The sequence below is a fragment of the Sodiomyces alcalophilus genome (assembly GCF_042370955.1).
Source record: "Sodiomyces alcalophilus JCM 7366 unplaced genomic scaffold ACRALscaffold_7, whole genome shotgun sequence".
NCBI classification, from domain to species: domain Eukaryota; kingdom Fungi; phylum Ascomycota; class Sordariomycetes; order Glomerellales; family Plectosphaerellaceae; genus Sodiomyces; species Sodiomyces alcalophilus.
The window spans coordinates 131,683-142,576 of NW_027263538.1; the positions used below are offsets into that span (position 1 = coordinate 131,683).

The following is a 10,894-nucleotide window of genomic DNA, read 5'->3' on the forward strand; positions in this document are numbered from 1 at the left end:
TGTCCCGAAGGCGTGGATCCATGTTAACCGGTAAATAACGAAAACTAACCAATAGCGAGTAAGGGACTAAGGGTCGTACCTACCTTAGGTATACAATAGGCAGTAGGTCCTTCCACGATTCCACGATACCTATCTTCAGGAGGCAGGAGCAGCAGCGTAGGCGGTGGTTATTCTGCCGTGTGACTTAATACGATTAGGATCTTCTTCTTTTCCTTCACGATCTTCCTTTTCCACTCAACAGCCCTCCTACAACAACAGCCTACAACAACAGCCTACAACAACAGCCTACAACAACAGCCTACAACAACAGCCTACAACAACAGCCTACAACAACAGCCTACAACAACAGCCTACAATAACAGCCCTCCTAGGCTAAGCCTTCCCACCCCTAAAGAGATCGTGACGAAGAGCTAACTTCTTCCACAACAACAGGACCTCTTCCACGATAACAGAGGTAAGCAGAGTCCCATCCACAGAGTCCCATCCACAGAGTCCCATCCACAGAGTCCCATCAAGCTAACCTCTTCCACAGCAGGACCTCTTCCATAGCAGGACCTCTTCCATAGCAGGACCTCTTCCACAGCAGGACCTCTTCCACAGCAGCAGGACCTCTTCCACGATAACAGAGGTAAGCAGAGTCCCATCCACAGAGTCCCATCCACAGAGTCCCATCCACAGAGTCCCATCCACAGAGTCCCATCAAGCTAACCTCTTCCACAGCAGACCACTTCCACAGCAGACCTCTTCCACAGCAGACCTCTTCCACAGCAGCAGGACCTCTTCCACGATAACAGAGGTAAGCAGAGTCCCATCCACAGAGTCCCATCAAGCTAACCTCTTCCACAACAACAGGACCTCTTCCACAACAACAGGACCTCTTCCACAACAACAGGACCTCTTCCACACAGGACCCTCTTCCACAACGGGAATCAATTGATTAATATTAAACTGGTGGCTGGATAGCAAGTTAAGGGGATAGGAGGCTGGGTGCGTCGTGTACATTTCAATTGATGGTACCTCATTTTAATCGAGGTACATCTTCATAACCATGAATGTCGTTAATTGGTCAGTTGTCTTAAGCCACATAAATTTCTAACCAATCAGCATATAAACTAGCAAATTTCCATGTTACCCCTGGACATGATTTTCCCAGGGAACATGATTTTAACCATGTTACCATGATTTTGCACAGAAAAATCGGTGTTTCATTTCAAATCATATTATATATCAACATGGGAATCTAGGGCCGGGTACTGGCAGTACTGCATCTATCGTCGTCCTCAAGGAGGTGGGCGCCATTCAGAATGTGGTGCGAAATCGGTTTGACAAGGCGAATACGACGCCCAAAGTGGCCATCTCTCGAGGCATACCGAACGCAAATTGCTGGGTCCGCCTTGTCTGAATAGCGTCGCGTACAAGAGCCGGAAAAGATCAAAGGAACTTAAGGAAGGGCAGTCACGAATAAGGGAGGAAGAAGCACCCGAATTCAGGGAGAAGACGTAAGTGAGGGCTTGATCCACAGGCCTCCACTCTATTTATGGATTCTGTTTCTTCTCACTCCAAAGGCTCGCTCCATGTTACTGCCCTGTCACTGTCACTCTCCCAGGGCGTGGCTGGAATACCCAGTCCCGGCTATAGCAATCCATTTACGCACCCAACACCTTGACACGCGTCTCCAGGGGCACAACGGTCTTCTCGGGAAGCTCGCTGGGGTCAGGGTTGCCCCCCAAGACGAGCTGCGCGCTCAGCTTCCAGGCGGCGGGGATGCCGAACGCGGCGGCGACCTTGTCGTCGACCTCGGGGTTGTAGTGCTGTAGGTTGCATCCCAGGCCCTCGGCCTCGAGGGCCGTCCACAGCGCGTACTGCATCATGCCGTCGGCCTGCGAGGCCCACAGCGGCCACTTGTCGGCGATGAAGGCGAAGGTCTCCTGCATGACCTTGACGGCGTCCGTGTCGATGAAGAACATGACCTGCGGGTGGTGAGACGGGGGGAACTTGCACCGGGGGAGAGGGAGGGGGGAGCGCGGGGGCCAGGGGGTGTGAGGTGCTGCTCACCGTCGCGGCCGAGTCCCTGAAGCCGTTGAACCGGGCGGAGACGGCCTCGGCGCCGATCTTGGGGGCGAGGATGGGCTCCATGATCTCTGTCGCTATGTCCCAGAGCTTCTTGTGCTCATCGCCGAAGAGGATGACGGCGCGGGTGGCCTGCGAGTTGTACGGGGTCGGGCAGTGCAGCATGAGCTCGTTGACGATCTCCTGGACGCGCTCCTTGGAGATGGGAATCTCGCTCGACAGCTTGTAGTAGGTGCGGCGGTTCTTGGCCATGTCGAGGAAGGCCTGGGCACTCATTTTGCTTGCCATTGCGAACGGGGTTGGGGATGTACGGTAGGGGGAGCTTGGGGAATGGAGTACGTGTAGAAGGAGACTGGTTGTGAAGACTACTGGAGATGAGGGAAAGACGGGCTTGAGACTGCGTTTGGAGGGTTTAAGAAGGCGTGGGGCAGCAACGCTGTTGGAGAGTTCGTAAGCACGTTCTATGTTGGTTGTTGGTTGTTTGCTATCTATTTCGGGTTGTTGGCTATTACCTTGCACTGCACGCAGCCTGCGTCAGGAGCGTCAGGGAGCGTCAGTTGGTTGAGTCCAGGGGTTTATCGGAACGCCGGACGGGGTTGACCGCGGGGCAACGGGCGGCAGGTGGGGGGGGGGAAGGCGGGGGGTGGGGCGCGGTTGGGAGGGAGCAGCTGCATCCGCGGATGTGAGTGGTCGCCTCAGATGCAGTGCGTCATGCTTTGTAATCATTGCCTTCCGCATTGGGTTACGCGCGCGACGTACTTACCGTATTAACCCAGATTATCCGTATTTGCGCTATACCGCATTTAAACACGACCCACTTCCCCGGCATAGCCAAAGATAACGGCCTCCTATGTCTTTCTACAACGTATGAGTCTTAGTGTTAATGACTAATCATTTTTAGTACCTACGTGCCAGGAAATCCTACCAGAAATACTGCGTTGGATGATTTAAGGCTTAAATATGCTGGAACAAGATACCTTCTTATTGGCTGGTTTCCAATAAACATGGAGACAGAAAAGCCAAGTTTTTAGCGCACATACGGATAATCTGGGCAGTGGGTCTTGGCAAGTAACGAGTAAATTAGACCACCAACGCGTATTTTCAACACCATCAACCCATCCACTTTAAAAATTCGTTAAACATCAACCATGCCTCAAATCTACTCTACTGCTTCTGCTCTATCTATTCTTTTTTTCCTAAGCTTTTAAAGTACTTTTCGTAAAGTTATTTATATTCGAACTCGAGGTGTTTTTGACCCGGGTCATGTCAGTACCAAGTACATCTAAAACATGGGGCTTACTCGTTACTTGTCCTGAGTCACTGTATATAGGTATGTATATATACGTATATGTATCTGTTCCTTCGAGGCTTCCAACTGCTCCTACACCCGTTTGCACTCGAGGACCCCATGCTCGGACCCGGGTCTCGAGTGGTAGCCGACGACCTCCAAGCCGGCCGCCTCGACCACCGAATCAAACATGGCCCTCGTCCGCTCCTTGCCCCCGATGTTGAGCATGATCAGGTCGATGGCCGTCGCCTGCGGCTTTGGCGGGTCGGCGAGCATCTGCTCGGCGATGAGGAGCCTGCTGTCGTCTGCCATGGCATCCCGCACCACCCTCAGTATCTCCACCGACGCGTCGTCTCCGTAGTCGTGCAGGATGTGTCGCAGGTAGTAGACAAGAGCCCCCTTTACGGGCTGCTCGCGGTGAAGATCAATGGTCATCAGCCGTAGATCCGGCGAATCCCCCGCCTGCGAGACCTCCTCGATGACCGACTCCATGTCTTGCAGGACGCAGCGGTGCAGCGGGATGCCGTACGCAGACGAGATGGACTTGACGGCGTGCCCGTTGCCGCCGCCGACGTCCACGAACAGGACGCGGTCGGGCTCAGTCTTCTCCGACGCGTCCCTCACCCAGGCAAAGTCGTACTCCCCCGTGGCCGGGTAGAACGACTGCACCGCGGCCTGGGATCGCATGAAGATGTTCTTCTGCTCGGGGTTCGCGTACGACACCTCCCAGATGAACTTGTCCGGGTCACCATACGCGAACGTGAGCGGGTTGCGGCTCTGCCCGCTGGGCTCTCTCTTCCCGTTCCACTCAAAGTACTCGTCGATTTTCCCGTACGGCACGAAGCCCTGGGCATACCTTGGGAAAACCCTCAGTTAGCTGACAAGAGCCCTCCTCCTCCAAGGCATTCGGGGCCCAACTCACATGACCTGGGTCAAGTCCCCGCTGGGATGCTGGTTGACGAAGATGCGGGAATTGTCCGTGTGTGCCACGCGCTCCGGGCCGTCATGGTCGAGAATACCAGTGGCAACCAGCATGCGAGCATACCGAGCCAGAAGTTTCACGTCGCAGGACACCGTGACGGCCAGGTCTGCCAGTGCCACGGAGCCTTGGTCTGGAATGGCGTCAAAGACGCCCCAGAGGCTGAAGAGATGCTTCGAGACCATCTCGCCGGCCTTGATGGCGTCCTCGAGCATCTGCTCCTCGGGGATCCTCCCCACGGCCGCGATGACCTGCTGGGCAGCCCTGACTATGCTGGACCGAGACTCCTTGTTGCTCCTGTCATATTGCTCTACTTTGGCCGAGAGCGAGGCTGCGAGCTGACGAAGCTCATTGTGGGTTGCATCTGAAACGGGAGCCATTGTTACGTGGTAGAGATGGTCTTGGCGCTTTTTGACTAGGAGGGGAGGGGGATGAGCATGTCAAGGACGTCTGATATAGGACATGCTCAGCTTTTCCATCGGTTCCATTTTCTCATGAATCTCTCGCCAAATCACAAGTATCCATTTCCACACGGGCAGAGATGTGTTGACTAGTCTCTTACTGCATACGTCTTACTTTCTCATTCTCCCGGATCTATCCAAAGGATACGTGCATGCTTGGGGGGTTGCAACACCAGGTGTATGCGTTGAGCTGACCCTCTGCAGGAGGGCATGACGCCTACGTTTATGCAGGCTACAGTCAAAATACTACCTGATCATGCAGGTAGATGCACTTTGATCTGTGTGGGGGGGTCGTCTACTCATGCGAGCCGTCGCATACGTCCCGTCCTGCAGGTGACAGGATGTGGCGACGGGATCGACGACGGAGACGGCTTCTCCGCGCCATCCACCTTGACTAATGGCATGCATATGGTGTGGTAGCATTCATGTTGCGTCTGTTTTCAGTTGACAAGGAAATTTCATTGCAGGTTGCATTCAAGAGTGTCTAGCTTGGTGGCTTCATACTGTGACCCTCGCCCTATGGCTTTCCTCGCAAAAGATGTGTTCAGCCGCCCAGCGGGAAAAAGAATAGGGGGTCCCGGAAAAGGGGGCGGGCCAAACAGCTGGGCAACGAAAGGGGGCTTCAACGGCGCCGGCATCGGCTCAACATGGCCATCTCACTAGCAAGGCCAGGCCCGAAAGCCATGGCCACCACGTCGTCCTTGCCCGGGCTCTCCAGCGTCCGCATGAGGTCAAGCACGCACAGCGCCGAAGGGCTGCCGCTGTTGCCACGCGTTGTATAGATCTGTCGCGTCGCCCGAAGCTGCTTCTCGTTAAGGTCCAGCGCCTGCTGAACGTTTTCGATGACTGTACAAACAAAGAAATGTCAGCATGGTAGCGGCAATAGAGGCTGTCATGGTTGCAACTCACTAGCCATGCCGCCAGGATGAATGGCAAAGTCAAAATCTCCGATGCCGAGATGCGTCCGGCCCGTCTTCTCCTTGTAGCGCCCAAAGCAGCGCTCGAAAAGAGGCGGAACCGACTGCCTCGTCAACTCGGGCACCTGCTTTGTGATTCGGCTGGTGTAGCCCGTTGGCTTGATGCTGGCGCCCATGTTCTGCACGGTGCCGGGAGAGACGGCTCGCTCCCAGTCCACGACGCGGAAGAGCGGGACGCTCCCGCTGTCCTCGTCCTCGTCGTCTTGGTCCAGCCCATACTTATTGCACAGCACAAACGCGGCCGCGCCGTCGCTGAACAGCGAGCCCGCAATGTCCATGTTCTCCTCGTCGGTGGCCGCCTCGGCCTCGGCGTAAAAGTGGCGCGAGTACGGGACGTTCAGCTCGCAGGCGAAGCACAGGATGCGGGCGGGCTTACCCAGGGCCTCGGCGCCGAGTGCCACCTCGGCCGCGACGCGGAGGATGGACATGCTGCCGGCGCAGCCGACGCCTTGCAGGAGGATCTGCTCGACGTCGTGGCCGAGCCCGAGCTGCCGCGCGACGTGAAAGTCGTACCCCGGGAACGTCTGGATGCCGCCCTGGCACGAGACGGTGTGGGTGATGCCGGCGGCGGCCTCGTCGAGGTCGAGGTCGGGGCGGGACTCCCGCAGGGCCTTGCGGCAGGCCTGCGCGGTGAGGTCGACGCCGGACTTGCGGAAGTTGATGTCGATGTCGCTGATGCTGGGCACCTGCTGCTGGCAGCAGAAGCCCGAGTCCAGGCTGAGGGTCGACGCGCGTGTCTCGATGCCGCTTGAGAATGTCATGCGGAAGAGCTTCTTGAGACTGCCGCCGTGTCAGTATTCAGTGGCGTTGGGACGTGGACGTCCTGGGGGTTACCTACACAGGCTTTTCCATGTCGTGAAACTTGGAAGCCAGGGCTTCGAATTTCTCCGGTGGGAGTAAGTACGGCGGGTACTGGGACCCCAGGCCTGTGATCCACAGCTCAGGGCATGGAGACGATGTTGGTAAGGAGCCCATTGTCGTGTCAATAGAATCGCTGGATGACTGCTGGATTGAGTTGAATTGGGGCTCGGAAGATGAGTTCACGGCGAGAGAGAGAGAGAGAGCTGTCGAGGTATTCAAGTTCAAGTTGAGCCTCGCAGTGCGCACGACGCTTTGCGAGAGACAGTCCGGAAGCAGTGGAGCAGTGAGGAAGGAACATGAACGTTCTGAGAATCTCATGCTGGCTTATCTCTCCTCAAGTCTGCCACACTCAGATACCCCCGGTTTAGGCTGCGGAGAGGGAGAACCGGGAGAGCCAGTCGAGGTGTGTAAGACGTGCATCCGCCTCAACCTCCCCCCCAATACAGCCGTGGGGCACCAAGAGTCACATGGGCTGTGAGCAAAGTATGCAAGTGAGCAATGAGACTGTGCCATTTGACGATGCTACGGCCCTACAAAGCCCCCCTACCAGTCTCTAACCTTGTAAAAGTCCTTTTCAGCAAGCTGGCCCTCGCGGCTCAGAAGCATCTCCACGGTCCAGTCCTCATGCACGTGCCCCTCGGGCACATTTCCTGCAACAAAGGGCGTGCCGTGCTGCAGGTGACTGATAACAGCGTCGTAATTATCCGCCGCGTACTTCCTTGCGTCATGGCCCAGAAGCCACGCAGGCTGCGGCATCCTGAGGAACTGGGGATCCTTCGCCACCGCATCCCAGTCGGTCTGGTGCCAGACGTGCCTCGTCTCCCAGCCCATGCGCTGCGTCAAGCTCGTGCGCTCGTATCTATCTCTCTCGTCAGTCGATAGCAGGCAGGCGGGCCAGAGATCGGCCGACATACCTCAGCTTCTCATAGGCGCGGAAGACCAGAGCAATATCTGGCTTCCCGTTGGGGCTTCGCGCCGAGGACTTGGCCATCAGCGCCCCGATGGTCGCGGCGTCCTCGAAGGACTGTGCCGCTCCTGTGCCGGATGTGGGGAGGTGGGGATGGGCTGCATCCCCCAGGAGGCAGATGCGGCCCTTCTCGGACACCCATCTTCGAACAGGGTCTCGCCACAGCATCTTGTGGTCGATTAGCCCGTCCGGCGGGATGTTCCTGATGATGTGCGAGAGCAGGGGGTCCCACCCCTGCACTCCCGCCAGCATGTCTTGGACATCCCCGCGCTGGTTCCAGTCTTCGTGAACGTCTGACTTGTCCTGCAGCCACACCGGCACACCCCCTTATCAGCGTATGTCACTTTTCGGACGGACGGGGCCCGAGGCCACGCCCACGCCCACGTACCTTGTGCGTCAGGAAGCAGGTTGCAGCGCGCATGTTGAGGTTTGTCGTAAAGATGGCGTGCGAGTCCGGCGCGATCCACAGCTTACACAGAGGACGCTCGGCCTGCATCACATGCTCCAGCGCTGCATCTCCCTCCAGCGCGGCCAGGGGAAACCAGGCCCTGTAGATGGCGAACCCGCTTTTCTTGGGCCGATCAGCGAGGCCGGTGACGGCAGACCGGGCTCTGCTCTTGACGCCGTCCCCCGCCAGGACGCAGTCCGCCTCGTACATCTCATCCCCGATACGAACGCCTGCCGCGGTGTCCGTCTCGAACACAAGAGTGACCCTGGAACCCAGCTTGATCTCGACCCCCAGAGACTGCGCGTGGTCGAGCATCAGCTTCTGGACATGGCCGCGGCTGACGTACACGTTGGGGTATCCATCAAACACGGTGTCCAGAGGCTGTTCCAGCAGAAGTTTCCCGTCTTGGTTCATAATCTCCAGCGTGTCCAGAGGCGCGGCCATCCTGACGGCTTCAGCGAGAACCTGGCCCCAGGGCTCCATGACCCTGGATGCATTGGCCTCGAAGCGAATGACGTCTCCTAGCAGTGCCATGTGAGAGTCGGCTCTCTCTAAGCCCGAGTCCTTGCGCTGAGTATCACGTACCTTGTCTCTCCAGGTCTGGAAACGACTCGAAAAGCTGCACTGTGGCGCCCAGCCTGGCCAGCTCGATGGCGGCGGACAGCCCGGCGAATCCAGCGCCGATAATGATGGCCCGGAAGCCTTGGAGGGGCGGGTTGCTATCGCCCTGCATGGTTGTTTTTTTGGATTGACGGACGGAGAGAGCCTTTGCTAGACGAAGGAAGGCCAATGTTGGTTGAAACGCGAGATATCTGGTGAGCTTCCGTCCGACATGATGATAGAGGCAGTGGACATTTTTGGATGTAAATACTTGCCAGCCATTGGGTAAGCAGTGTGATTCGGGAGTACGTGGCTGCGTCGTAGGAATGTCCCGGTGCACGTACGATGTCCCGGTGCATGTAAGACGGGAAAGCCCGGTGGGAGACGGCACGGGGGGAAGAGAAGCTTCATTTGTCACGGGGATGTCTCCTCCGACCCCCGGAAACCTAGCCTCGCTAAACGCACATGGACGCTTTAGCCAGATAGGTAATTAGTAAATGTCCTTCGCGGGCCGGCCCGGGTCGGAGACTCCCGGGTTAGTATAAGGCATCGCGCGCCGCTATTAGAATAGACTTTAGCTCGGTTAAATAAATGTCTAGGCGCCCCCACGTCAAGTATCCACGATAGAATACGTACTTCATATCTTATAATCGATTACTATTAACACTTTTATTGTATTTAGTTAATTAACTACTAAGTATACGCTTAATTATTCTAAAGCTACTCTACTAAAATACGTTTAAAGAGAAGATAGTCTATACTTACTTGCGCTAAGCTAACTTAAACTAGATAAATTAATTATATATAAATAGTTCGAGTAGTTAATTAAGTACGCCTTAAAGCCTTTATTATAGTAAAAATAGGTTATCTTCTTAGATAAAACTATAGGTATGCGCGGCAAGGGAAGAGATAGAAATAAGTTTTCTATTATTATATAACTTATATTTATTATTATATTCTATATTTACTAATAGTCTTATAGGGAAAGAGACTTATAAAGGATATAGTCTAGCCTCGGAGTAAGCTAATACGCTATAGACAGATATTCCAGGGATTTACTCGTTACTTGTCGTGTCATTTAGTTATTTATAGAGTCAAGTCGGCGGCCCGACACACTCTTAACGCCACCATCCTCCCATCACCACTACTACCAACAATACCACAGAATCACAATCTCCTCTTTGAATCAAACCACTCCCCGTCGGCCAGTCTTAGACGCTCCAATACGATAAGCAGGAAGCCAGGGCCCAGCTCACGACCAAAAACATGTTCCACTTGGCCAACGTACCCATCATCATGCACTTCGTCTTGGAGCTGATGGCCATCTCCTCCTTCTTTCGCCAGCCCGGCCTACAGCTCCACGATCCCAACCCGAGCCGCGAGGCCGTGCTCGTATGCCACAGCTACGCCGGCACGCTGCTCACCCTCAACGTCATTTGCGGCATGTACATGCTCCTCGAAGGCGTCGGCCGCTTTGGCCCCATCGGCACCGCGCTGGCGTGGTCTCTCTCGACGTATCACATCTTCCCCATGTTCAGGGCATGGGACAGATTGCAGAGGCGGGCCGCGGGCGGCAACTACACCTCCGAGTACGATATCGGAGGTGGGCCAAAGGGGAACTTCAGGGGTCACTTGCTTCTCTTTGTCTCCTTGGTGTCTGCGGGTATCTTTGGACTGCTGCGGGCTGATTAGGCAGACCACATGCGCCAGCCGCCAGGAGGAATCGAGCAGTCAGGCTGAGGCTGTAGGCGGCTGACGAGCAGGTGACAAATATGCTCAGAGTAAAGTGCACACGGCACATTACACACGGCATATTACACACGGCATATTATCCGCACACCACCATGCGCCCGTTTGGGACCACGGCTGCTGTGCATCTCTCCGCCCCCGGATAATGTTGGCGATCGGCATGTGGCGCTCGGCGCAGCGCCACCCCCGCCATCAGTTCTATGCAGTCTGCAGGCAGAGGATGACCTGGCGAGCCTGCTGGCCCCCCCGGGGGGGAGGGCGGGAGCCATCTCGACTGTGGCAGTAGAGGCTGTTTGGCTTGTGAATTCACAAGGAATTGCAATAGACTGGATTTGTATCGTCTCTGTTTGACATCTCGATTGGCAGTATCGGACATGATGCTTCCAAGGCCCTGATATCGCGAAAATGACATATATATCCTGGCCCATAGGCCTGTGATCTAAGCAATCTCAGACCATGTAGGTATGGTCACCTTGGACATATCCATTTAGCCA

General features: G+C 55.7%; 7 protein-coding genes across 7 annotated transcripts; 3 read left to right on the top strand and 4 right to left on the bottom strand.

The window, feature by feature from the left end:
- Positions 1-1,052: 1,052 nt before the first annotated feature.
- On the top strand, positions 1,053-1,402 carry ACRALDRAFT_212712 (uncharacterized protein; the record flags this gene model as incomplete). The annotated part of the gene is made up of 3 exons (XM_071023931.1): positions 1,053-1,069; positions 1,154-1,200; positions 1,245-1,402. 3 exons carry the CDS (start codon positions 1,053-1,055, stop codon positions 1,400-1,402), a joined length of 222 nt encoding a protein of 73 aa, XP_070872219.1.
- Positions 1,403-1,456: 54 nt separating this feature from the next.
- Positions 1,457-2,587, bottom strand: ACRALDRAFT_1077639 (uncharacterized protein). Its single transcript, XM_071018668.1, has 2 exons — positions 2,056-2,587; positions 1,457-1,970 (listed from the first exon to the last, which is right to left on the bottom strand). Exons 1-2 carry the CDS (start codon positions 2,356-2,358, stop codon positions 1,647-1,649), a joined length of 627 nt encoding a protein of 208 aa, XP_070872220.1. The 5' UTR covers positions 2,359-2,587; the 3' UTR covers positions 1,457-1,646.
- A 794-nt stretch (positions 2,588-3,381) lies between these two features.
- ACRALDRAFT_2139455 (uncharacterized protein) lies at positions 3,382-4,717 on the bottom strand (the record flags this gene model as incomplete). The annotated part of the gene is made up of 2 exons (XM_071024156.1): positions 3,382-4,214; positions 4,281-4,717. 2 exons carry the CDS (start codon positions 4,715-4,717, stop codon positions 3,452-3,454), a joined length of 1,200 nt encoding a protein of 399 aa, XP_070872221.1. The 3' UTR covers positions 3,382-3,451.
- Positions 4,718-4,774: 57 nt separating this feature from the next.
- ACRALDRAFT_212710 (uncharacterized protein) lies at positions 4,775-5,369 on the top strand (the record flags this gene model as incomplete). The annotated part of the gene is made up of 6 exons (XM_071023929.1): positions 4,775-4,880; positions 4,989-5,035; positions 5,065-5,078; positions 5,107-5,209; positions 5,243-5,303; positions 5,347-5,369. 6 exons carry the CDS (start codon positions 4,775-4,777, stop codon positions 5,367-5,369), a joined length of 354 nt encoding a protein of 117 aa, XP_070872222.1.
- A 51-nt stretch (positions 5,370-5,420) lies between these two features.
- ACRALDRAFT_2111345 (uncharacterized protein) lies at positions 5,421-6,750 on the bottom strand (the record flags this gene model as incomplete). The annotated part of the gene is made up of 3 exons (XM_071023515.1): positions 5,421-5,644; positions 5,708-6,555; positions 6,614-6,750. 3 exons carry the CDS (start codon positions 6,748-6,750, stop codon positions 5,421-5,423), a joined length of 1,209 nt encoding a protein of 402 aa, XP_070872223.1.
- A 429-nt stretch (positions 6,751-7,179) lies between these two features.
- On the bottom strand, positions 7,180-8,784 carry ACRALDRAFT_2111568 (uncharacterized protein; the record flags this gene model as incomplete). Its single annotated transcript, XM_071023526.1, has 4 exons — positions 7,180-7,495; positions 7,551-7,906; positions 7,992-8,572; positions 8,637-8,784. The coding sequence occupies 4 exons, from the start codon at positions 8,782-8,784 to the stop codon at positions 7,180-7,182; spliced, it is 1,401 nt and encodes a 466-aa protein (XP_070872224.1).
- Positions 8,785-9,680: 896 nt separating this feature from the next.
- On the top strand, positions 9,681-10,781 carry ACRALDRAFT_2054565 (uncharacterized protein). The gene has a single exon (XM_071021713.1). It carries the CDS (start codon positions 9,918-9,920, stop codon positions 10,341-10,343), a length of 426 nt encoding a protein of 141 aa, XP_070872225.1. The 5' UTR covers positions 9,681-9,917; the 3' UTR covers positions 10,344-10,781.
- Positions 10,782-10,894: the final 113 nt, after the last annotated feature.

What these genes read in the sequence shown, in the direction of transcription:
- ACRALDRAFT_1077639 (XM_071018668.1), bottom strand. Translation starts at nt 2,358, where the DNA reads ATGGCAAGCAAAATGAGTGCCCAGGCCTTCCTCGACATGGCCAAGAAC. An exon ending in TCAGGGACTCGGCCGCGACG is followed by an intron (nt 1,971 to 2,055) that starts GTGAGCAGCACC and finishes CACCACCCGCAG; the next exon opens with GTCATGTTCTTCATCGACAC.
- ACRALDRAFT_2054565 (XM_071021713.1), top strand. Translation starts at nt 9,918, where the DNA reads ATGTTCCACTTGGCCAACGTACCCATCATCATGCACTTCGTCTTGGAG.